Source organism: Copadichromis virginalis, linkage group LG23 (genome assembly GCF_057382275.1).
Source record: "Copadichromis virginalis isolate Kocher_CV1m ecotype Utaka linkage group LG23, C_Virginalis_male_GT1.1, whole genome shotgun sequence".
NCBI classification, from domain to species: domain Eukaryota; kingdom Metazoa; phylum Chordata; class Actinopteri; order Cichliformes; family Cichlidae; genus Copadichromis; species Copadichromis virginalis.
The window spans coordinates 28,145,299-28,172,278 of NC_140639.1; the positions used below are offsets into that span (position 1 = coordinate 28,145,299).

General features: G+C 41.8%; 1 protein-coding gene across 1 annotated transcript; it reads right to left on the reverse strand.

The window, feature by feature from the left end:
- Nucleotides 1–834: 834 nt before the first annotated feature.
- Nucleotides 835–7,130, reverse strand: LOC146681072 (four and a half LIM domains protein 2-like). The gene is made up of 6 exons (XM_085447378.1): nt 7,093–7,130; nt 5,002–5,181; nt 4,717–4,891; nt 4,150–4,319; nt 2,543–2,729; nt 835–1,050 (listed from the first exon to the last, which is right to left on the reverse strand). The coding sequence occupies exons 2-6, from the start codon at nt 5,155–5,157 to the stop codon at nt 899–901; spliced, it is 840 nt and encodes a 279-aa protein (XP_085303504.1). The 5' UTR covers nt 5,158–5,181; nt 7,093–7,130; the 3' UTR covers nt 835–898.
- Nucleotides 7,131–26,980: the final 19,850 nt, after the last annotated feature.

Genomic DNA, 26,980 nt, shown 5'->3' on the forward strand with positions numbered 1-26,980 from the left:
TTTTGGGAGTCTGCACAGTTCTTTCATTAAAAAAAAACAAGAAAAAAACTAAATATTCATGTTACAGGATAATACAATCAGCTGTTTGGTTGCCATTATAAGCTTCTGGTTTTTAAGTGTTGCTGTTATAATCGAAAGCATTTTTATTACATATCAGTGTGTTCTCATCCCTCTGTCTTGACTGCATATTTCCTTTGTTTAACAAGATATGAGGATATTGTTGCAGGATCCCTTTCCCCTCTTTCCTGATAGTTTAGGCTAAACCCAATATGATTAATTTCTGCACAAATTAATGAATGTTTTAATACTAAACATATAAAAGCGTAAAACGAATTTTTGTAAATTGGGTCTTTTTTTTGGCTAACTTTGTCATGCAAACTTTGTGTCATAACTGTGTAAATGTATACTGTCCTTCTGGATTTTTGACTCAGCATAGCTAGTGGGCCAGCATGTCAAAGCCTTAATCCAGTTTAGCATCCTTTAAAGCTCTTTATTGTGCCTAACAGATTGAAATTAGATTACATAGCAATGATTTAATTAGAACAAACAACATTAGTAGTAACAATTGCATCATAGTGATATCAGTTAAGAACAGCCTCGCATGCTCTTACATGTGCTGTCACATAGTATATTTGGGTTACAGCATTCTTGACTTGAAAGTAAAACATGTTCTTGTTGCACGTATGGATGTTTTCTGAGCAAAATGCAGAAATCCTGATGGGGAGTAAAGGCTGCAGGTCATTCACATAAGACGCAGTATCTTCAGTGCATGCATAAAAAAACATGTTAATGTTTAAGACACTGATAAATGATTCAAATCATGCAAAGTTAGGTGAATGCTGCTGTGCATGCCGACAGGCAGCCAATCCGGCTCGGGTTGTCTTCTGGTGGATTTCGCTCAGATGTCCTTGCCGCAGTCGGGGCACAGGATGTCGTCTTTGCACGTCAGGAAACCCCGACCAACCAGAGACACGCAGCACCGTTTGCAGTTGAAGCAATCGTTGTGCCACTGGCGCTGCTCGAAAGAGATGTATTTGCTCCCCCCAAGACCTGAGATGGAGAGAAGAGTCAGTAAAGGGGAGTCTCATGATCTGGGTAATGAAATAACTCCGTAATTGATGGTGAGTGGATCCACGCAGGATGCTGAGGAGGGGTGATTTATACTGTGATCGTCACCTAAAAGCAGTTAAGATTAAGTTGCTTTTAAGTATGCTCCCATGATCAAAACTTTGCAGTATTAGATTTGCCTTGCTTCTGGGTGTGATATTTAAAGTGCTGCTTTAAGTCGCACTTATGGTTGCCCGTTGGCCCAAAATAAAAAGTGATGAAAGCCACGGCCAAAGCCATTTAAACTTGTTATTCAGTCTTTGAAGACAAGTAGACAATTATTTGTTTAGTAGAATTTTGACATTGCATGATAAACTCCCTGAACATTTTATTAGGTAATGCAAATGGCTAATCATACATTAAAAGACGAACCGGCTAAAGCTTAAATGTAGTTCGAAAGGGGAACCTGGGACCAGTAAGGTGTACTAATTTACTCAGTCCTGAGTTCATATGTTACAAAGAAACTACAAAAGAGTCCATCATTTCAAGCGTTCCCATCCATCCATCCATTCGCTTATCCTTTTCAGGGTCGCGGGGGGCGCTGGAGCCTATCCCAGCTGTCATAGGGCAAAAGGCGGGGTACACCCTGGACAGGTCGCCAGTCTGTCACAGGACTAACACATAGGGACAGACAACCATTCACACTCACATTCACTCCTAGTGGCAATTTGGATTATCCAATTAACCTATCCCCACAAGCTGCATGTCTTTGGACGGTGGGAGGAAGCCAGAGTACCCGGAGAGAACCCACGCAAACACGGGGAGAACATGCAAACTCCACACAGAAAGACCCCTGGCCTGATGGTGGAATTGAACTTAGGACCTTCTTGCTGTGCGGCAACAGTGCTAACCACCGTGCCACCGTGGCATTCTGTGCAAGCGTTCCCTTGTATATTATTTTAAACTGATTTTATGTTTACCCAGAGTCACACTTATTTAAGGGAGAATTCAGTTTCTGGAGAACAAACCTGAACTTCAACAAAAATAGAGGGTATTTTTACAGTCTACTATTGTTCATTTATCAGCAAATACCTTCAATGCTCACGCAAACAGCAGCTCCACTGGAATGTGGATGTCATGCTGCCAGATGAAGCTGCCAGTAGTTTAGTATAATTTAACAGGAAAAATTATTAAAGTGTGGACTTAAAATCATAATTCCAGCATATTTCCAGTAATTCATTTTCCAATGAGCCTCGACTCAACATGCCAAGCTCGTTTGGACAAGAATCCCCTTTGTACAGTCGTCAAACTGATACCACAGCTAAATTAAGCACCTTAATAGTTTATCCTGAACACTGTGGGTCATAAAAATTAAACGCGTAAAGCAATAAAATGAAAAATTTAAAGGTGCAAAGTGTCGGTAACTCCCTGGTTATATGCTGGATGTGTAACATGAAGGGCAGTACTTCTGATATGAGTGTAGCATGACCTTTACCGCTGATTGGGGTGGTGCAGTAAGCACATTTCTTAGCAAACAGGTTGCAAAAGCAATCAAGGCAGTAGGCAAAATCATCTCGAGAGGTAAACCTCTGGCCGGCCAGCTGCTGCTTGCACCCGATGCAAACAAAGCACTCCTTATGCCAAGGCTGGTCGTGGTAGTTCACACCTCCAGTGGTGATGGGCTGAAAAAGAGCATTTTACAAATGTTTAAATGACCAGCAGGGGGATAACTGTGGTTGTGAAAAGACCCAGTCCCAGGCTTCAAAACATGCTTTCACAAACAACCAGGTTATGTAACCGTAGCTACATGTTTTATACCATCTGCGTCGGACATATATTGAATCTTAAGGTCTAAAAATACCTTTTCAAATGTTTTTAATACCGTGTCAGAGCAGAAACACACTGATAATCCAGCTGTCAAGCATAAGCTAGAGCAAAAATTTTGAATAAGGTGAGAAATCGTTTAAAAGAACAAGACCAGGATTCCATGCCTTCGACTACAGCTCTGTAACTCCCACTGAGTTAAATACTTTTCTCACTTGAGCTGCCAAACTTGTCACACAGGTACATCTTAAGCCCCTGAAGGCTCTTATCTATAGCTCATATAATGTCATGTTGCCTAGCAACTACCAAGAAATGGGTTTAAAAGACCTGTTTTTAACACTGATACATCCATAAAGCTTGATAAATAACACTGTCATTTTTGATTTTACTATTTAAAAACCCCCAAACAAACAACGATTTATTTACACAACTTGAATAATGCATATTTTATGCCATCATTAGGTTGCCTGGCAACCTCCTAGCAATGGGCTAAAGTGACCAAATTTTAGTATGCACATAAATTTCATTCAGATTTTCTCACTGTGATTAAGTATGATTAAATATTAGTGTGCAAACAATACTGTACATAAAAGTATTTTGCAGAAAGATGCATGCTGAAAGTGGTATTACGCCCAAATAAAGGTGCAAACATCACCCAGTATTGCACCCAAAGCTAAGCACGTCTTAAACATTTAAGCCTTGCATAGTTTGCTTTGCTTTATCCTTGGAAGTGACACTAGAAATTGAGGTATTTTGTTTCCTGTACTTGCTGTACTTGTGGATGTGAATTATCAAGCTACCACCATGTCATGTGATGTTGACTGAGAGGAACTGATCATCTTGTTTTTTAGTATTGTTCCTGTCTGTTTTGGTAATGTTGTTTGTAAAATAAAAAATCCTGTTATTTCATTTACCGCTCTTTGCCTTTGTAAACCAGTCTAACTTCACATTCTTGTCATTTTTGTGCATTTGTTGCTGACTTAGTCACAGGGGAGGCAGATGACTGCTCTCTCAGCTTTTAGCACAAAAAGACGCCTCCGATCCCTGCCTGTGTGACCATCTGTTTCCTGCCCAGAACTGTTACGTACCATGGATGTGAATCTTTACCCGCCTTCATTGCATGTATTTTCATTATGGCAGCATTTACATTGATTTGGACCATTTATCAGGCCAAGTATACAGAGCCTGTGTAAGACCTTTCTTTTTACATGTCAGACCAGTTGAATCTGCAGCTTAACAAACACAGCGATGATTATTAGCCACAGCGTGTCACTTTACCTTCTTGCAGTGGACGCACTGCAGAGCAAACTGCTTCTCATAGCAGGGCAGACAGTAGTTGTTGGCATCCTTCTGGACAAAGCTCCTGGTGCCAATGGGCTGCTGGCAACGGTTGCAGGTGAAGCAACTCTCATGCCAACTGTTGCCCTTATGCTCCATCTTTTTAGAGCCTGGTGGGTGCACAAGATGGAGAAGGAGAGAGAGTGACTAACAAATGTCATTTATTAGTTTAATCCATCTGGTGCTGATGTATCGCTGTGTTGTCATTTGGGAAATCTCCAACTTGCTAAAGCGGCTGTGGCTGTAAAAACTCAGTGGCGAAGGTCATACTCTAGTCTACTCATAGCCCACACTGCAAACGCTACAACACTTTTGGAAGTGGGACACTGGACTATTTTATCCCTCCATGTTTATATCATTATTGTAGTGGAGATTGTTTCCTATTGATATCAACAATTTGACGAATAAATTGTATATTAGAATTTTGTTGGCTGCCATTTTGACAGCTGAAATTGTTGGTCAGACCTAGAATCTGTGTGTGCTACAGTAACCTTAGAGTTTCCTAACCTGGCATGATGTTCTTCAGACACGCGTGGCACTTGGCAGAGTACTCGTTGCTGTAGCACTCGATGCACATGAGCGTTTCATTTTTGGTGGCAAAGGGCCGATCGACCAGAGACCGGCTGCACTTGTTGCAGAGGAAGCAGTCGCTGTGCCAGTGGCGATCCTTGTACGACAGATCCTGCAGAGACAAACACTCTCAGGTTCTGTAGTTCGTGGAAATATTTAAACAATGGCAAAAACAAGAATCACTGTAAGAAAAATGTAGCAGTTAAAATGTGGGTATTTCACCTTGCTTGTGCAGCTGATGAGCTTCTGGCACACTTCACAAGTGTTGGAGAATAGTGTCTCATAGCACTTGATGCAGTAGGGCTTTTCCTCCTTCAGGATGTACTTATGGCCGTACAGGGACTCCTGACACTCTGTGCAATCATAACGCTCGCCCATTGCGACTCTTCTAAGTCCTATGCTCTGTAAGAGAGTGCTATAAACGTTGCATAACTGCAGCCACACACAGGAGCAATCGCTGGCTCAAATGTAATCACATTTTGTACAATTAGAGACTTTTCTACAAAAGAGTCACAGTACTATCTCAGGACCACGTGGCACATAAACATATTAATGATCATCATGCCTTTATGAGCACGTGTAACCTAACTGGAATTCCTGTGAAGTTAATAAAGCACTACACTCAGCAAATTAGCTAAAGGAATGTCACCAATAGCTCTGAAAATGGGGCTGAAATGAAGTATAAACTCAACTCTTCAATAGAGTCTAAAACTAATATTAAAAGTAGGTTAAAAACAAAAAACACATGATGGAAAATCAGTGAAAGTATTGATGGAGGAGGAGTAAAAGATAAAGAGCTATTGAAGAATGATTTACAGTTAAATTCTTGCTTTAAGAAGGGGTGGATTTAAAGAAAGTCCCTATTGAAAGTCTTATGCAACATCCAGAAATCAGCTTTTGGAAGAGATCCTGCTTGTTTATACGACTGGAGGATTTTCAGTCGTGCTGGTTTTGAAGAAACTGCATATTTAATTACACCCATAGGCTCAGATCTCTTCTTAATTACCATAAAGGTCAGTTAAAAAGATTATTATTGACTTGAATTTGAAAGAAAAGTTCTAAAGCTGCTTTGTGATCAGGAAGAAGGCTTTTGGATGGTACCTTGGGGTGTCTTTGTAGAAATTATTTAAGAAAACAACACTGTAAGAAATAACAGCTACATTTGCCTGCACAAACCTGTTATTTTACTGTCTGTATACTATCATTCTTGTGTTTCTAATTCCAAAAAATATTTTATTATGAAGTAAGAATGTAAAATAGCATGCTATTTGAAGGATTTGTACAGTATCGGTGTAAATACAACAGCTAGTCTATTGGCAATATTTATGAAGTTGTTTTCAGATGCTAGTTAAGTTAACTGATACTTTGAATAGTTAGGTTCAGCAGTTAATGTTTCCTTTTTAATTTGAAAGTTTTCACAGAACCTTATCATCAACATAACCCTTTTAATGTGCATTTTATTTCCAAATCTGTTATTTTTTGTCCTGTGCTCCAGCCTGTTTTAGTCAAGTAATAGTTTGACAAATAGGAAATATGCAGAATTTCTTCTCTACTGTCCTCTTCATCCAAAATCATGTGAACACCTCTAAAATTCCTCAGAAACCCAAAGCAGCCTCTGCTAAGTAAGTGGACTCTTGACATAGGCAATAATGTTGGGATGCTGTTTGGTGTCGACACCCATCTAAATCCACTATTTTCCCCAAATATATTTCAAAATCAGCACCCACCATATTCCTCTGTAGCCTTTGTGCCTTTTTTTATTCTGGCTTCTCTCATTATATATATGTGCTTCTGTGACTTATACATCCTGTCTGCCATCTATACTTTTTGTCTACCATCTAAGCAAACAAAACAACCACTGTATACTTAATAGCCCCACATAAACAACCTCTAATCCTTTGTTAATCCTCAGTCCTTTCAGTGCTGAGTGAGCTGACATCAGTACTTTGCTATAAATCCCATTTCTACCTTTGTTCCTCTTACTGTACTTTCATAACCATTCCTCAGTAAGTCTTTTTGTGCCCAATACATCTCTTTAATTGACTTTATTTAAATGTCATTATGTCATGGTGTACTGGCCAAATACCAGACAAACTTTTTAGAATTTACTGAAAAAAGTCTGTGTTCACTTTTCCCTCACTCCCCCTAAAAAGTTGCTCAACAATTAATCCGCTAAACCTCCAGAGAAAGTTGGATAATATTCAGCTAATCATGGGGAATTTACAAATACACCAACTATTACTATACAAAAAATGATGCAGATTTAATGAATGATTCAATTAGTTAGTAAAGCAACTCAACATAAAATCTTACCAGAAAGGCAGCTTGGTAGCAGTCGAGGACCCGAGGTGTCTACTGAGCGCTGTGGTCCATCTCCTTTATACAGCCCAGGCATGATGTGACCCACACTGGGGCGTGGAGGCGGAAGCAGTGGTCTGACCAGAGTGGGCAGGTTAAATTCAGACGGGTATAAAGTCGAACCAAAAAGCTGCAAATCCCAGAAAATCCTGCTGTGAAAAGCTCAAAACAAACTCTATCAAATAAAAAAGGATCTGTGATGAGCTTTAGTTTGACGTTTGCCCATTTATAAATAACACTTGTTTTTCCTACCCGTTATAAAACTTGTGAGTGTGACTCCAAATGTGAGATAATAAGATAATAACGTCTGTGCTGGTCTTTAGTGGTTTATCTGCAGGTTTCATGCACATTTTGCCCAAAGGATTTTCCATTTTAATGACCATCCATCCATCCATCCATCCATCCATCTTCATCCGCTTTATCCGGGGCCGGGTCGCGGGGGCAGCAGCCTAAGCAGAGAAGCCCAGACCTCCCTCTCCCCAGCCACCTCCTCCAGCTTATCCGGGGGAACACCAAGGCGTTCCCAGGCCAACCGAGAGATATAATCTCTCCAGCGTGTCCTGGGTCTGCCCCGGGGCCTCCTCCCGGTGGGACATGCACAGAACACCAACCCAAGAAGGCGCCCAGGAGGCATCTTTGTCAGATGCCCGAACCACCTCAGCTGGCTCCTTTCGGAGGAGCAGCGGCTCTACTCTGAGCCCCTCCCGGATGGCCGAACTTCTCACCCTATCTCTAAGGGAGAGGCCAGCCACCCTTCGGAAGAAGCTCATTTCTGCCGCTTGTATCCGCGATCTCGTTCTTTCAGTCACTACCCACAGCTCGTGGCCATAATAATAATAATGGATTGGATTTATATAGCGCTTTTCAAGGCACCCAAAGCGCTTTACAATACCACTATTCATTCACTCTCACATTCATACACTGGTGGAGGCAGCTACAGTTGTAGCCACAGCTGCCCTGGGGCAGACTGACAGAAGCGAGGCTGCCATATCGCGCCATCGACCCCTCTGGCCAACACCAGTAGGCAAGTAGGGTAAAGTGTCTTGCCCAAGGACACAACGACCAGGACAGATAGCCCAGGGATCGAACCGGCAACCTTCCGGTTACAGATGCGATTCCCAACCCCCTGAGCCACGGTCGCCCATAGGTGAGGGTAGGGACATAGATCAACCGGTAAATTGAGAGCTTCGCTTTTACACTCAGCATCCTCTTCACCACGACGGACCGGTGCAGCGTCTGCATTACTGCAGCTGCAGCCCCAATCCATCTGTCGATCTCCGGCTCCCTTCTCCCATCACTCGCGAACAAGACCCCGAGGTACTTGAACTCCTCCACTTGGGGCAGGAACTCATCCCCGACCCGGAGTGGGCACTCCACCCTTTTCCGGCTGAGAACCATGGCCTCAGATTTGGAGGTGCTGATCCTCATTCCTGCTGCTTCCCACTTCCCAAATTTTGATGTGTATCCGGATCACATTCTTTGAAATGGTGAAATAGAGCGTTGTACTTCTTAAAGAGCTGCCTTGTATCATTTCTTGATGTAATTAAATCTTGGATGAATTTCTGCCCATCTGTCTGTCATTGCATGACTTCCACAGTAAAAAGGTTGCGAGTGGAGTTTTACTTAATAAATAAAAATCAGATGTGACTGCTGTGAAGTTTCATTCACATTCTGAAGACTGTTTCTCATTGTGAGCCTGATTATATTTTAATTTAGACTTTCATGTCTCTTATCAGTGAAATACTAACATATTATTATTTTCAGTTTCTTTAGCTCTGAAGTTTAGAGTTTTGGATCATTTCCGTATACTTTTTTCTATGTATGTATGGACTGGATTTCTATTTGTATTATTAGTCTGTGTAGAGACTGACATAGGTATTTTTTTTCCCTGGTTAAATTATATTTTGTTAACTCTGACTTTGTCTGGTTTGGTTCTTGACCAAATAGCTAGAGGACCAAACAAATAGCAAATCCTGTTAGACAGTTTAACCCGCTGAACATCAGCTTTGAGTTTTGTTTAAAGTGCTACAGCTTCACTAGCATGTGTGCGGGCTCATAAGTTTGTTTCTGTAGACCTGGTTGTCAATAGGGTTAGTTGACTCAATTCATGCCAAGACGTGGGTTTAAATGGAGATAAAGAATACAACAAAAACATACCACACAGAGGAAGATTTTGCACAAACATGTCTGCTACTCTTTGTATAAAGTGGATTATTTCTAGCTCCAAAAGGCTGATTGTCGAGTCAAATCGATTCCTTTTCTGAACCTAAAAAGAAGCTGAGAATTGAGGGTCTTTTGAAGGTTTGAAGTATTTTTTTACGCCGTTTTCCAAATTTGTGACCAAAGTCTTATAAGATCATAACTAAACACCATAATACTTTACTGACAAGATAATAGTTTCTCTGTAGGTGGCTCCACATCTTCAGTTTAAAAGAGGCCAGTAATAATGCTTCAGATTCACTTGAATATTTGTGCAGTTGGATCGGATATTAACCAGTTTTTTCTGTAATCTTGTCAAAACATCCTTGATACATGTTACAGTAGCAGATACAAGAAAATAAGATAATTTCTTAGAGATCATTCAATCTGATAGAGACAGAAATAAAAAGCGAACAACAAAAGCATTTAACAACAGCAGTCTGTGATTGCATGCCTCTGCTAAGGCTGAAAACCCCCCTGACACAATGCGTGAGTCCCTGAATTTGGCATCTATTTGAGAAGACGTGTCATGAATTTCCCCCCATTTCACAATGTTAGAGAATGTATGCGAAATACGTGGAAGTCAACATCTGGATCGACTCCACAAGTTAACCACTAAATTAGACCAAATCGAAAATGTGATACACTCTTCATTCAAATCCATCCATACCTAACAAAACAGACAAACTGAACCAATTAGATAACCTCCTTAGCAACAGTAACAAAAGACTCAAAAAACTCAGATATGAATGGCTGCACTGTCCTTAAAGCTCAGATTTGGCTCAAAATGCTGATCAGCAGTTACCGAACTGACTACTGAACAACAGGGTTCACATAAATGTACTAAAACTCTGACATTACTTACTGTGGATGGTTGTTAATTTGAAGTTCTGCTGTGGTCATAAGCCCTGTTGGATCAATATAAATGTTTTTAAATTTAGCTATTGAATTAGTCATGGACAATATCCAGCGAAGCGAAAATGCAGCACTTGATTTTTATAAACCACTGAAACCTCTCATATAAGCATCAAAGGGCTGTTTTTTATTGCTTAAATTGAGAAATAACATTTAAAAATAAGTTACTTAATTTATTAACCTAGATTTCAATGTATTATATTACAAAAAAATGTCTCTCAGACCATATCTTGTGTAACAGGAGGGTGGAAGATGTGCTAATTTAAAGCCAACTGAACATACTGAACATCATTTTACAATGTAAAACTAACAAGTTTTCATGAAACCAGAGCTAACAAAGTGCCTGTACTTTTCCAGAATAATTTCCATATGGTACAGATTTTATTTTCTATAATAGCTTTGCATGACTCACAATTCAAAGTAATCCTTGTTTATCTTATACTATAACCCTTAGCTCACATAGCTCATAAATAAGCCAAATTGGCTCCTCTAGCATAAAACATCCCTTCTTCTAAATTGGCTGCCCCTCGTTAACAAAGAGTATGACTGGCACGTAGGTGGGGCGCCTGTGCCTGAGATGACCGTACTAGGGATCTAACCGATATAAGCTTAATGCATGTAAAAGGAGAGAAATATATCTTAATATAAATATTAAATTGGTGTTGGCTGTTCGTTGTTAAATATTAGCACTGGGGCAAAGATGGTGAATTAAATGCATTTTGAAGAGATGGGAGTTCTTCAGGGCATCTTTTGAGTTTTATTTTTTTTTCTCAATAGCTTTTTATCCCTTATTTCCAAATAAGTATTTTTATTGCTGGACTTTACTAGCGTAACCTTTGATTGATTCATAGTTTAAAATATTGCTTATTCATGTTACACCATTCTTTGACGCAGCTTTGTTTCTCAAACAAGCCATTTAGCTCCTCCCCTTTTAAGTCAACTTTCTTCTAGAAGTATTAGCAGCAGGCGGGTGGGGCTCCTGTGGCCAATATGAACATATTATGGATCTACCTGACATAATTCATTAAGAGTAAAGAACATTACCTGAACCTAAAAGTAAAGTTGGTACAAGTCAGCTCCGTCTGACTGAAGCAAGTGCCCTGTGTTGGTCCTCTTGGGTTTTGATTAGCTTCCTATTAGAATTTTAATTTTGTCTTTATTTTATTTCCTTTTGCAATGAGTTTCTTTCTTTCTTTTATATCTTATGTTTTTACTATTTTAGCTTTGGTGTTCTAATTTATTCTTTGAGGTTTATTTCTCATATGAATAAACAGACAGGCATATGACAGTGAGTATCTTGGTCCTGGGTCGGTGACCCAGTGGTTTTCTGTTTTGTATTATTTATCTTTGATTTCATGAGGTGTCTTTTGGTTTGGGTTCTGTATCTTATCTTTTCCTGCCGGTGTGTTCCTTCTATGTAAAGCCCGTATCTCTTAGTCTGTGTCTGTGCATAGGTGTTCAGTAAGCACCATTTATGTTTTTGGTGTAAGCACTTTGTAGCATATTTTTTGATGAGTGCTATTAAAATAAACTGTATCATTATTTCCATGACTCCTTGGATGGAAACACTTTAAGGCAGGGGTGCCCAATCCCAGTGCTTGAGAGCTACCGTCCTGGAGCTTTTAGATGGATCCTTGTTCCGACACACCTGAATCAAATGAATGGCTTGTTTTAAGGCCTTTGCCAAACTTGATGGCATGCTGAAGAGGTAATCAATCCATTTGATTCAGCTGTGTTGGAGTAGGGATGCATCTAAAAGCTGCAGGACACTAGCTCTTGAGGACTGGGATTGGGCACCCCTGCTTTAAGGATATAGATTTCACAAAAAGTGATGGTTAGAGTTACCCGACAGACAGATGTGGTAAAAGCTATCAGAGCAGCTAAAGGTGGCTTGTAAATCAATCACCTAAAATAAGCTGAAGCAGGACTCGCATCTCCTGATTCTCAGCTGAGTTCAACCTGTTTAGTTGGAGGATATTTATCTAATTATGCCCAATGGAGAGAAGGGAATTGAACTAAGCACCAGACTGTTTACTCCTCTATGAGGCTATAGGTGGTTAGTGAACACAGTGAGTTTACTATGTCACAGTCTCTCCTCATTTCCTTAATTGCATTAATTTGGTGACCTCACCAAATTAATGCAATTTGTGCTCAAAATACTTGGAACTTGGAATCCAAGTATTTTGTCTTTTGAAGAGGGAGTTTCCATACAGGTTCAGGATTGCTCGAGACATATAGGCTTGGTGTCACAAGATAATTGTTCGTTAATGCATGGCTTGGCTTAGCTGTACAAAGGAGGTAACTCCTCGAATCTGATGAAACACCTGTTGACGTATAGCATTTTGTTAAAAGCCGAGAAATGCGCCGTATTTGATAGCTTGCTGCGAGACCTCACACCGAGCACATCTACTGCGTGTGGGTTGCCTGTTATCTGACCCGGAATTAGCAACATCCCCCAAAAACCCGAGGAGTAGAGTCCTGGGTCCTAGCCCTGCCAGTGTGGCAGAAATGATGACGGATGATGATGGCAGCAGCAGCTGTTCTTCTCTGCGTGAGTAGCTTAATGTTGTTCGTGTGTAATTTACGTTAGGTAGGCAAACCACGTTATTACATTAATGCAGGTAAGGTGAACTAGCAAACACAGTCGTAGTTACATGCAGCTGTCTTCTTGTTTGATGGCAGATACTCCCTTCACCCTGGCCAAAAAGGCTAAAATGACCAAAGAAAAAGTGGAAAACAGCTAAACATGAGAGGTTTTTGGACAAAGTTTGTTTTTTCCATTGTTTAAGCACTGCTTCCAGCCAAGAGTGATGCCATAAATCCCCTATAGCTGCAGAAAAGGCTAACATTGTTATCTTGTTACAAAAAAACAGCTGAACATGAGAGGTTTTTGGACCAATTTTGTGTTCTCCATTCTTTAAGCACCAATTCAAGCACCGTTTAAGCACTGGCACTGTTTCAAAAGTACCGGTTTGGTACTGGTATCGGATAAAACCTAAACGATACCCATCCCTATACAATTCTACTGAGCCCCGCAGGGAACATGGGAGGAAAAAAATTAAGACGGACTTTTGCGAGATCTCGCAAAACAAACTCGGGATCTCGCAAAACTTTTGCGAGATCTCGCAAAACAAACTTGGGATCTCGCAAAAGTTGAATTCCCACAATGGCGGCAGCTACTTAGTTATAATATTACTCTTTCTGGGTCACAAAATACACTTTTAAGATATTTGGAGGCGTGAATGTAGTTGTGTAAACGTCAGATATCTGCTCGGTTTACAAGACATCACATATTTGCAAAAGTGCTCCGACGTTTTTGGAGATCTGACACCCACCATCTCGAAGCTAATGGGAGGTCAAGACCTGCTACAGCCGGGAGGAACACCGCTCTCCCGGCACATCGTGCCTCGACATCCCAGTTGGCTTCAAAGAATGCGGCTAAAACTTTTGCGAGATCTCGCAAAACTTTTGCGAGATCCCGAGTTTGTTTTGTGAGATCTCGCAAAAGTCCGTCTTAAATTTTTTTTTTCTCCCATGTCCCCGGTGGGGCTCCGTACAATTCTGGTCATTTCTGACTCTGAAATAATACGGTGGTGCTCAAAATGTTAAAGCTGAGACTTTAAAGTCCAGAATCTTAAACCGACGGGTGATGTCACGTGGTTGTGCCCATTGGTTTTATACAGTCTGTGGGGGAAAAAAATCTCAGGACTGGCAGGTTTTATTCTGGAGATCCAATAACAACATTACCTGTGTCCTCATATTTCAAGATGTTGTATAACAACAATAATTGTCTTTTCCTATCCGATAAGTAGATATCACTCATGTAATTTAGCAATAGAATCTCAAAAAACAACAACAACACTTTTTGCCTATTAAAGAATAAAACTGTGTGACATCGGGTCACGATCGTGGCTCAAAGAGTTGGCAGTTCGTCTTGTAATCGGAAGGGTGCCGGTTCGAGCCCTGGCTCGGACAGTCTCGGTTGTTGTGTCCTTGGGCAAGACACTTCACCTCCCGCCTACTGGTGATGTCCAGAGGGGCCGATGGCGAGATATGGTAGTCTCGCTTCTGTCAGTCTGCCCCAGGGCAGCTGTGGCTACAACTGTAGCTTGCCTCCACCAGTGTGTGAGAGTGAATGAATAGTGGAATTGTACAGTGCTTTGAGGGCCCCGAAAAGCACTATATAAATGCAATCCATTATTATTGGGTTTATTTCTGCTCAGAATAGTTGCATAAAAGCTTTCTCATACACTCAAGTCTTATTTATGATATGAAGATGGACACAGAATGTGATTTTTGTTTTAGGTTTCCAGCTGTTGCAGCTTTTATCAGCCGACGGAGTGATCATTGATCTCTTTAAATATACAGTCTCTTCATAATCTCATGACTGTTCAATTAGATTATATAATAGTGATAAATACACTCAATTATTCCCTAGTTTATCGCTTTGCTGGCACAGAGAAGGACAGCTCGAGTTTTTTAATGGTTCTGAGAACAGCATGTCATGTAAGAGCTAAACAGCAGCGTCTGGTTTGCAAATAAATGGTTAGACCACACTAACATGTCCATGTGTGACCCCACTGAGGGTCAGTGTGCTCTGCCGTGTGGCTTTAATCACACTTAGACACACATTTTTTACTTTATAGAAATTAGTTAGGTCTGATGTTTTCCAGTCAATTTGGATTACACAGTTTTAGCATTAAGAACTGAGCAACTGAGGACAATTGTCAGTTATTTTTCTTCTCCACAGCAAATCATCTGCCTCCATCTTACCCTATTTCTAGCATCCTCCTCTGTCACGCCAGCCATCTACAGGTCCTCCGTCACTACATTGTCCAGTAGTTTCTTGAAATAAAAGTCTGATGCTTCGCTGGCAGAGAAACTGGCTACAAATGACATATTAATAAGTTTATACCCAATCATATAACAAAATTAACCCAAGCAGTCTTGAGAGCACGGTGGCACGGTGGTTAGCACTGTTGCCGCACAGCAAGAAGGTCCTGAGTTCAATTCCACCATCAGGCCGGGGTCTTTCTGTGTGGAGTTTGCATGTTCTCCCCGTGTTTGCGTGGGTCCAAAGACATGCAGCTTGTGGGGATAGGTTAATTGGATAATCCAAATTGTCACTAGGTGTGAATGTGTGAGTGTGAATGGTTGTCTGTCCCTGTGTGTTGGCCCTGCGACAGACTGGCGACCTGTCCAGGGTGTACCCTGCCTCTCGCCCTATGACAGCTGGGATAGGCTCCAGCGCCCCCCGCGACCCTGAAAAGGATGAGCGGAAGCGAATGGATGGATGGATGGACAGTCTTGAGAGTCTCCACTAGAAGCTTTTGTAAACATTACATTGGTTAGCCAGTCGTTTGTCCTTCCAGTTATGCTGCTTCCTGGCTTTAAATTTAAAATTTATTTCACAGTTGTTTTGTATCATTTTAAATAGGAAATATAGAGTCATGTGAAAAATGTTTTCTTAGTACTCTGTAGAGTTCTAAGTCTAAAAATTAATTCCACCCTTACTGCTTCCATAGGAATTAAGACATTTGATCTGGACCGAGGTGCTGCTGATTGAATGCACTTGATTAACTGATCATCAGCAAGTGTGAGTACATCTGTTAAATCAGAAGTTTTGATAGTTTGTACCTCTCTCCAATCTCAGGCCATGCAATGCTTAGAGAAACGGCAAAAACTAAAGAGCTGCATCTCAGACTCTACGGGCCTCAGCTAGCAGCTTACACGTTAAAGTTCATGAAAGTACAATTAGAAAAAGACTGAACAAGTGTTTAGTCGGTTTAGTTTAGTCAGAAGGATTTCCAGGTGAAAGTCTGATACCTCTAAAAACAAACATGGCAGTGCAGCTTCGGTTTGTAAAGACTTCTGGAACAAAGTTCTTTGGACAGACGAGACCAAAGCAGAGATGTTTCATCATAATGAAGAGGAAAACCAATTACAGCATGTCAGCACAATATTTTGTCTATCATTAAAATTTGTTTAATGATTTCAAACATTAAGTTGTACATGTAATATATGTAAAAACTAAATAATCAGGAAGGGGCAAATACTTTTTTCACAGCATTGCCAAGCACGGTTTTGGAGTGATGATGATTTTGGCTGGTTTTACAGCCTCAGGACTTGTGCACCATGCTGTCATTGAGTCAGCCATGAAGTAATTTAAATGAATGCCTGCAAACCTCAGTGAACTGACGCAACCTTGTAAAGAAGTGTGTAGAAAGGGTGGCAAGCTTCCGCTTCCTGGGAGTCAATATAGAGGAGAACCTTTCCTGGAGTGTGAACACCTCCGAGCTGCTGAAAAAGGCCCAGCAGAGACTGTACTTCCTGAGAATATCCTGAGAACATCACACAGAGACTGCTGGTGTCCTTCTACAGAGCCACCATTGAGAGTGTTCTAACTTACTGCATATGTATTTGGTACACTAGCTGCACAGGGGCTCAGAGGAAAGCACTCCAAGGGATCATTAACACCGCCCAAAAGATCACTGGCTGCCCTCTCCCCACACTGGAAGTTCTACACAACGCCCACTGTTTTAAAAAGGCCCAAAACATCATAAAAGACACCTCACATCCTGGCTACTCCCTGTTCGAACTGTTGCCCTCAGGCAGACGGTACAGGGCAATCAGAGCAAGGACTAATAGACTCAAACACAGCTGTTATCCAACTGCAATAACACATCTGAATACTACAAAAAAATGTCCATCACACCACTCTTGTGTTAATCTATGCACGGTCTGAAGCATGTGTGTGGGAATGTATGTGAATGTTTTACTGTTACATCTTATTAGTATTTTAAGTATTCTATCTATTTTATTTATTGAATTTTATTGTTTTATTTATATTTTGATATTGCTAGGGATGATGCAATGATCGGGGACCATTCTTCATTTCGTTGTTCTTGTGACAATGACAATAAAGTTTCTGATTCTGATTCTGAAGAACGGGCCAAAATTTCTCAACAGTGATATGAGAGACTGATGATAAAATCATATTCTTGTCATAGTCAAAGTTACTTGGGTAGACGGAACGCCATGTTCCACATCTTGCATTACCTTTTAAAGCTTTAAGGAATAAAGGAAATTACTTTCTGTACTTTTTGAACCCAAATATTTGCCCACTATTCTTTAATATAGATTGTTAAAGCAGTTTGTGTTCTCTTACATTGGCCCAAGTGTTCATTTCTACCCCAAAAATCATGTCTGAATGTTACGCTGTGCTGCCTAAGTGCTTTATTCAGTATTCAGTATTTGTTTTCCACCTTGTCCCCTGTGGACAGAGATTTAATTATATTATGTGCCACAGACGATGAAATCATCAAATTATTCGTATTCTCTGAAACTTTTTTGTTGTTTTGTTCAACTGTTTTCCACCAGATACTTTTTAAAGCATCACATAACTCTTCCAGACTTTTTTGTTTTCCAGTGAAAAACATGAATAGCGTGCAACAGAACAAAACAGAATAGAATAGAATAGAACAAAGAGCCTCTATTGACATTGAATTTAGGATACAGCAAGACTTGGGGATCAACTCCGGTCACATATTTGAATTTACAATTTAAAAAAAATGTTACATAAGCACACAAGCGGCCACTGATAAAAGGAGAATTTAACATTAGGCACCACAATATGGAACGCCAGGACTGCCATAATGAATTTATTAAATACACCATTCAATTATTAATTAAATGTGTCAATAATTAATTAAATGTGGCAATAATTAATTAAAATGTGAAATAAATAAATTATTAATTAAATGTGTCAATAATTAATTAATTACATGTGTCATAACTATTTATTTAATTAATTAATTCCAATTTTAATTAATTATTTAATGGTGTATTTAATTAGTTCATTATGGCAGTCCTGGCGTTCCATAGTAGTGACCTTCAAGTAGAATTTTTAATAAATCTATCCATCCATCCATCCATCCATCTTCATCCGCTTTGTCCGGGGCCGGGTCGCGGGGGCAGCAGCCTAAGCAAAGAGGCCCAGACCTCCCTCTCCCCAGCCACCTCCTCCAGCTTATCCGGGGGAATACCAAGGCGTTCCCAGGCCAGCCGAGAGATATAATCTCTCCAGCGTGTCCTGGATCCACCCCGGGGCCTCTTCCCGGTGGGACATGCCTGGAACACCTCACCCAGGAGGCGCCCAGGGGGCATCCTTGTCAGATGCCCGAACCACCTCAGCTGGCTCCTTTCAACGTGGAGCAGCAGCTGCTCTACTCTGAGCCCCTCCCGGATGGCCGAACTTCTCACCCTATCTCTAAGGGAGAGGCCAGCCACCCTTAAATCTATCTTAATGATTTTTAGTTTTTAATGACCGTTAGCCTGCCTTTGGGCCGGAGGTCAAACAGCTGGTATCCGGGGTGAGAGCAGTCTTTTATAATGTTTTGGTCTCTGGAAAAAAGGTAGCATATGTGTGCAATGTCTTGGAAAAAAGGAAGCAGGCAACCAATGATTCTTTTGGGGGAGGGGGGGCTGTCTTGAAGACCTTTGGTAGAGGTTTCAGTCAGCTCCTGAGCAGTCAGCATACCACACTGTGAGGCTGTATGTTGGCACACTTCCTACTGTGGAATGGTAAAAGGTCACCTGCAGCGTTTCCTGGAAGTTGTTTTTCTTCATGATTTTCAGAAAATGCAAATTTTGCTGTGCTTTTTTTTTTATATCAGCTGTGGTGTTGAGAGGAAGCTGCTGGAGGGCTCTGTTCTGTATTTCCTGAAGTTTATGACGAGTTTCTTGTTTTTTTGTTTCTGTGTTGCTCTTTGGTGTCAGATTACTTCCTCACTTTGGGACTTCTGCTCTGTAAGCAGACTCATCTCCTCCTTAAGTGAGGATGACTACAATGGTGTCATGTATTGATCAATAAATGTAGATTTAATATATATTATATTAATATTGATATGTTATATCAATATTTGATATATATAATTTTGCAGCACTTTAAATAAGAAATATAGTACAATTCTGTGTATTTTACTTGCAAATTTGTCACATCTCATATTATCAAAGAATTTCTAATCCCCAAAAGTCGATTCAGTTCATCTTGACGTGGCGTTTTTAGTGGGAAAAACATCCAGGATTGGTCATCCAGGATTTGCTTCCCTGTGTCAGGGTTCCTGGGTCATTGACCCAGTGTTTTCAGTTTTTCATGCTCTGTTTATTTCTCACTCAGTCTCATTTCTTGTTTTGCTGTGCCATTTTCCTTCCTGTGTCATTAGTCAGATTAAGTTCACTCACCAGTCTCTAATCACTCATCATTCAGTAAATATATTTAAGTCCTCAGTTTCCACCAGTCCATTGTCTTGTCATCAAGGTTGTCACTGCCATCGTTCCCGTGTGTGTTGTCAGATCAGCCAGCCATTCAGTCGTTCAGCCAGTCAGCATTCATGTTCTGTCCATCCACTCACTATAATAAACCTCCGTATCCTGCGTCGTGAGTCCTGCATTTGGGTCATCTCCTCCTCGCATCCACACACGAACCCTGAAAACCTGGATGATTGAGCATGCATCAAGACTAAGAATTTCTAATATTAGACAAAGATACCACAGTTAAATACAAAATGCAGTTTTTAAATTATGATTTAATTTGTTAAGAGATCAAAACCCACCTGGCCCTGTTATGTTGTGGCAGGGATTTGTCCACCAGGGGGCAACAGTGGTTGGGGAGCTTTCAGTCTGTGGGGGGCGCATGCCCCGGTTCTCTTAATAAAGAAGCAACTGTGAGCTAAACATGGTCTCCGTGGTTCCTTGGTCTTAGGATATCACATATGGCGACGAGGGTAAAAGCCAGGTTTTGCTGTGAAGTTACACCGTGCTAAGTGACTTATGAACTGAGGTTGGCAAGTGGTACAGCGCTAGCATCTGTGGGAAGTGGAGCGTAACCCTCGGTGTGGAATAATGGCTACCACTTTGGGCTCGGTGGCACCGTTCGACAGCGAGCTGCAATCCTGGGAGGAATATTGTGAGATTTTGGATTACTTCTTTGTGGCGAATGATATTAAGGAGGAGGAGAAGAAGCGAGCGGTACTGTTGAGTTGCGTGGGCGCACAGACCTATGCCCTGATTAGGAACCTACTCAGTCCGGTCAAGCCAGGGGATCGTTCTTATGCTGAGTTGGTGGGATTGTTGAACAATCATTTTCACCCTAAGCCGAGTGAAATTGTGCAGCGGTGGAAGTTTAACACACGGAATAGAAGGCCGGAGGAAAGTGTGGGCGATTATGTAGCGGAGCTGAGGAAGCTCGCACAGGACTGTAACTTTGGAGACTCCCTGACGGTGATGCTGCGGGATCGTTTAGTATGTGGAATAAGCGACGACAGAATACAGCGCAGATTGTTAGCAGAGGATTCGCTAACATTTGAAAAGGCGCTGAAGTTTGCTCAAGCAATGGAGGCTGCTAACAGAGACATTGTGGATTTGAAGAGCATGACAGAACAGTCGCGATTCACTAAAGGATTAGGAGCCGTGAACAAGATGGAGGACGGCGGCTCGACGTCACAACAGGTTGTCAGGAAGTGCTACAGATGTGGAGGACTAAATCATGTGGCCAAGGACTGCAGGTTTGTTTCAGAAAAATGCCACAACTGTGGAAAGGTGGGACACATAAAAAGGGTTTGCCGAATGAAAATGGAACAAATAGGAGGGCGTGGCAGACAAGGTAAACAAGCCCATTTCTTGGAAGAGGAGAATGTGGAGAGTGAGGAAGAAGGAGCTGAAATGCACCACATAAAGGCAAGTGTGACTATGTATAATGTGCATGAGGAGATTAGCATCCCAAGGGAAGAACCCATCAGACAGAAGCTAAAAGTAAATGGACAGAATGTGACATTTGAAGTAGACACAGGCTGTGGTTACACTATCATGTCGAAGGAGTCATTTAAAAAACTTTTTGAAGGCAGTAAGGCGCCCAAAGTAAGCAAGTGTGGAATCAAACTGAGAACGTATGGAGGCCACAAGGTACCCGTGTGGGGAGCAGCCCAAGTGCAGGTGGAATTCAGAGACAGTAAGAAAACACTGGATGTGGTGGTGGTTGAAGGGGCTGGAACTAGTTTGATGGGTCGGGGATGGATTAAGGCCCTCCAATTAGACTGGCAACCTGTACATAAGATCGAAGGCGGAGAGGATGCCTTACAGCGGATACTGGCCAGACATGAAACAGTGTTTAAGGATGAGTTGGGAACGCTGAAGGGGTTTGCGGCAAAGATACATGTAGCTAAGGATGCCAAACCGTGCTTCTATAAGCCCCGATCAGTTCCGTTTGCTATGAAAAAGAAAGTGGAGCAGGAACTGGAGAGACTGTTGGAGGAGAAAATCATCCAACCAGTGAAATTCTCAGAGTGGGCCGCACCCATTGTACCCATACTAAAGCCAGACTCCAGCGCCAGAATTTGTGGTGACTACAAACTGACTGTTAACAAGGTGTCGCCTGTAGAACAATACCCCATTCCACGAATGGAGGACATGATAGTGGGGCTGGCGGGAGGAGAAAAATACACCAAGTTAGATATGAGTCACGCATACAACAGGTTGTACTTGATGAGGAATCTAGAAAGTATGTCACAGTGAACACACACAAGGGTTTGTTTACATACACCAGGTTGCCATTTGGTGTGAGTTCAAGTCCTGCCATTTTTCAGCGCACCATGGAGAGTGTGTTGCAAGGTCTGACCAATGTCGCAGTGTATCTGGATGACATCATCCTGACGGGAAAGAATGACAAAGAACATCTTCAAACACTGGAGGGAGTGCTGCAGCGCTTGGAGGAGGCGGGCCTGCGCTTAAAAAGGAGCAAATGTCAATTCATGGAGAAGGAAGTGACATTTTTAGGACATCGGGTGGATAAGACCGGTTTACATCCAGTGCCGGCAAAAGTGAAAGCAGTGCAGGAGGCGCCACCCCCAAAATCAGTGACAGAGCTCAAAGCTTATTTGGGGTTGTTGAACTTCTATAATAAGTTCTTGCCAAACTTGTCCACACTGTTGGCCCCACTGCACAAGCTTCTGAGAAAGGGGGAACCATGGTGTTGGGGACCAGCACAGGAGAAGGTTTTCGGCAAATCAAAGGAACTGTTGCAGTCAAGCAGTGTATTGGTACACTATGATGAGCAAAAGGATTTAATTCTTTCTTGCGATGCGTCCCCCTATGGAGTGGGAGCAGTACTAGCTCACCGCATGCCAGATGGTCAGGAAAAACCCATTGGGTTTGCATCGCGTACCCTGAATGCAGCAGAAAAGAACTACTCACAGCTGGATAAAGAAGGATTGGCTGTGATATTTGGTGTACAGTATTTTCATAAGTACCTGTACGGCAGGAAGTTCATGATTATCACGGATCATAAGCCATTGATAAGTTTGTTCCATGAGTTGAAGGCCGTCCCTCAGATGGCGTCACAGAGGATCATGCGATGGGCAGTGTTATTAAGAGCCTATGAGTATGTCATTAAATACAGAGAAGGCAAAAATAACAGTAATGCTGATGGTCTGAGTCGTCTCCCTCTTCCAGAGAACCTCCCTAAAGAGGTGGCAGCTGAGGACCAAGTGTTGATGGTAGATCAGGACCAGGAGGGCGTGATGACATCTGAGCAGCTGCAAAGATGGACAACCAAAGATCCCATACTCTCCAGAGTGCGTGAGTATGCTATGAGAGGATGGCCCACTACGCAGCATCCTAAATTTCAGCCCTACAGACAGAGACAACAGGAGCTGAGTGTGCAGGATGGGTGTGTGCTGTGGGGGGCGAGGGTGGTGATACCAGAACGAGGTCGACGCCCCCTTTTGGAACAGCTACATCAGTCACACCCAGGAATGAGCCGCATGAAGGGCCTGGCCAGAAGCTACATGTGGTGGCCGCATATGGAGAATGACATTGAAGACAAGGTGAGGTCCTGCAGTACATGTCAAGAACATAGACACAGGCCACAAGAGGCACCGCTACACCCCTGGGAGTGGCCAGAAAAGCCCTGGAGAAGGATACATATCGATTATGCTGGCCCGTTTTTGGGTAAAATGTTCTTAGTAATAGTGGACGCCCACTCCAAATGGTTAGATGTGTATACAGTTCCATCCGCTACAGCAGCTGCAACCATAGACTGCCTGAGAAATTGTTTCAGCACGCACGGCCTTCCTGAGATGGTGGTCTCAGATAATGCCCAGTGTTTTGTAAGTGCACAAACTAAAGAGTTCATGGCAAAGAACGGAATCACTCACGTCACCTCCGCTCCATATCACCCCGCCTCCAATGGGTTAGCAGAAAGAGCAGTGCAAACGTTCAAAGAACTCATGAAAAAGAGTACTGGAGACACACTGGCAACCAAGTTAAACAGGGCTCTGTTTAGTTACAGAATCACACCACAGTCCACAACAGGGAAGTCTCCCGCTGAGTTGATGATGGGCCGGAAGTTGAGGTGTACTCTTGATCTCATACACCCTGACTTGAAACAAAAAGTGACAGCAAAACAAGATAGCCAAAGACGGTATCATGATAGACATGCCAAGGAACGCATGTTTGTTATTGGAGACACAGTATATACCAGAAACTATGGCAGAGGACCCAAATGGATACCAGGACTTATACAGGAGATGACGGGGCCTGTTTCCTACTTGGTGATGCTGGGCAATGGGACAGTAGTGAGGCGTCACGTCGATCAGCTGTTTGCCCGCCTTGAGCCGTGCCTGGCAGCAGGAATGCCTGAAGGCCACCCAGGCGAGCCCCCAAAGGCAGCCCCAAACATCAGCGCTGAGACAGGAGACGAGGATGAGAGACACATAGAGGTGCAAGTTACACCAGTGGTGAAGCCACATATGGAGAGTAGTGATTTGCTGGAATCACCTGCCACTGGGTTACGGCGATCGCAAAGGACCAAGAGAAAGCCGGAGCACCTGAGAGACTTTGTGCCGTGATTACGGTGAACTGTTATAGGTTAACCTAAGACTGTTGGACTAAAGGTTCACTATTCCGGAGTGAAATTTCAATAAAGGCTGGGGACGGGGTTGTTGCATTTTTTTTATAAAGGTGAAGTTTTTGGTTATGGGTATTTTCTGTAGTGATTAAAACTACAGAGTAGTTCCAGTTTAAGGGGGGAGGAATGTTATGTTGTGGCAGGGATTTGTCCACCAGGGGGCAACAGTGGTTGGGGAGCTTTCAGTCTGTGGGGGCGCATGCCCCGGTTCTCTTAATAAAGAAGCAACTGTGAGCTAAACATGGTCTCCGTGGTTCCTTGGTCTTAGGATATCACAGCCCTGTGTGGGGAAAAAAGATTTGCCACTCTTGTAAAAATAATGAATTAAAAGTAATTAACATCATTTTTTTTGAAAGCTTAGTTCAATTTCACTGTGTGACAAAGTGAAGCAGGTTAAAAGATCTCTAAAAGCAACACATCACACCACAAGCTAAAGAAACTAGTCTGGAAAGGGTTACAAAGCCATTTCTAAGGTTTTGGGACTCCAGTGAACCACAGTGAGAGACATTATCCACACATGGAGGAAAGTTGGAGCAGTGGTGAAGCTTCACAGGAGCGGCCGTTTTATCAAAAGTACTCCAAGAACAACTCATCCAGGAGGTCACAAAAGAACCAGAAACAACAAAGAACTGCAGGCCTCACATGTCTCAGTTAAGGTCAGAGTTCAACAATAAGAAAGAGACTGCATAATTGTTTTTACCACTCTTTGAACTTGTTGAATTAGATTAAATTAATTTTAGTTTTTTTCCAAGTTTTAAGAAATTATTATTTCTTGTTGGTCTATATTTCTACAAGAAATAGATGCCATATGTTTTTCAAAGAATCAAGTTGGAAGTGCGTTCTGGAACCAACCACCTGTTTTCTTGCAGTATTTTTGTTTCAGAACTTAAAAGCTAATCTCACATTTCCCTGAAAACATCTTGATAATTCCTAAGACTTTTGGGAAAATATTCTGTGGACTGATGATACGCTCTCACCATCACCCTCCCTTCCCCAAATCCAGCGCCTCCTCCCATTCTTACCTCTAATCCGATGTGGACAGCGGATCAGCTGGAGGTGTGATTGAAGATTGCAGTGGTCCCAGATCCAGCTGTACACACTGGAATACTCTCTCATGTTGCTTGTCTGTGTTTTATTGTGTTATGGTGTGGTGGTATCTGTGCATTCCTGTATTATCCTTTTGTGTTACACATTTCGCTGTTTTTTTCCTAGGCTACCTAGCCTGACCTGTCTCCCCAATGTGATGTTTGTGTATTGTATGTACGGTCGGCAAGGTCTCGGTTGTGGACAACTGCAACTGACAAATTATGGCTATCTCATCTCATCTCATCTCAAAAGTAACATTTTTTGAAAGGTTTGAGTTACATCTGATATAAAACTAACAGAGACCTGACTGCGACCTCAAACAGGCTGTTCATGGTTGAAAACTCTCCAATGTTCCTAATTAAAACAATTCTTCAAAAATTCCGCCAGAGCGATGTGAAAAACTCATCATTCCTAGTTATTGCAAATACTTGATTGCAGTTTTTGTTGCCAAGGGTGACACAGCCAGATATTAGGTTTAGGGGCCAAGTACTTTTTCACACAGTGTCAATTAGGTTTGGATACCTTTTGTTCTCTTAATGAATGAAATTATCCTTTAAAAATAGAACTTTGTAATGTATTGTGTTATCTTTGCCTATTATTAAAATATGTGAATCATGTAAGTGTGACAAATAAGCAAAAATAAATATGCTTTTTACAGCACTGCGTAGTTTAAATGATTTACAAATGAATGGGTTTTATTTTCATTTACACTCCACTCAAGTAATACTCTGAATTCGACTGAAATCCACACAAACCATTGTTTAAAAGACAGTCCTAAATATTAAGCCTAAGATGAGTCCTGGACCTAGGTTACCCAGAAACCAATAGGATAACCTAATAGTGGAGCTAAAATAACTAGAGAAAATAAAGGTAGGTGCCTTCTACTTTTACCAGTGTTACTATTACTATTACCAGTAAGTTTGATGGTTTCCAGCCATAACTCACATTGTCTCCAAGGTTCAAGGTTCTTTATTTGTCACATGCATAGTTATACAAGTATAACACACAGTGAAATGTAGCCTGACACGCTCCTCGACATGTGCAAAAATTGGGGGGGGGGGGGTGTAGAGGAAGAACATTATATATACAGTGGGGCAAAAAAGTATTTAGTCAGCCACCGATTGTGCAAGTTCCCCCACCTAAAATGATGACAGAGGTCAGTAATTTGCACCAGAGGTACACTTCAACTGTGAGAGACAGAATGTGAAAAAAAATTCCATGAATCCACATGGTAGGATTTGTAAAGAATTTATTCGTAAATCAGGGTGGAAAATAAGTATTTGGTCAATAACAAAAATACAACTCAATACTTTGTAACATAACCTTTGTTGGCAATAACAGAGGTCAAACGTTTACTATAGGTCTTTACCAGGTTTGCACACACAGTAGCTGGTATTTTGGCCCATTCCTCCATGCAGATCTTCTCGAGAGCAGTGATGTTTTGGGGCTGTCGCCGAGCAACACGGACTTTCAACTCCCGCCACAGATTTTCTATGGGGTTGAGGTCTGGAGACTGGCTAGGCCACTCCAGGACTTTCAAATGCTTCTTACGGAGCCACTCCTTTGTTGCCCGGGCGGTGTGTTTTGGATCATTGTCATGTTGGAAGACCCAGCCTTGTTTCATCTTCAAAGTTCTCACTGATGGAAGGAGGTTTTGGCTCAAAATCTCACGATACATGG

Coding starts and splice junctions, on each gene's coding strand:
- LOC146681072 (XM_085447378.1), bottom strand. CDS start 5,157: ATGGGCGAGCGTTATGATTGCACAGAGTGTCAGGAGTCCCTGTACGGC. Junction 4,320..4,716: donor TCTGAAGAACATCATGCCAG/GTTAGGAAACTC, acceptor TGCACCCACCAG/GCTCTAAAAAGATGGAGCAT. Junction 1,051..2,542: donor CTGCACCACCCCAATCAGCG/GTAAAGGTCATG, acceptor TCTCCATCTCAG/GTCTTGGGGGGAGCAAATAC.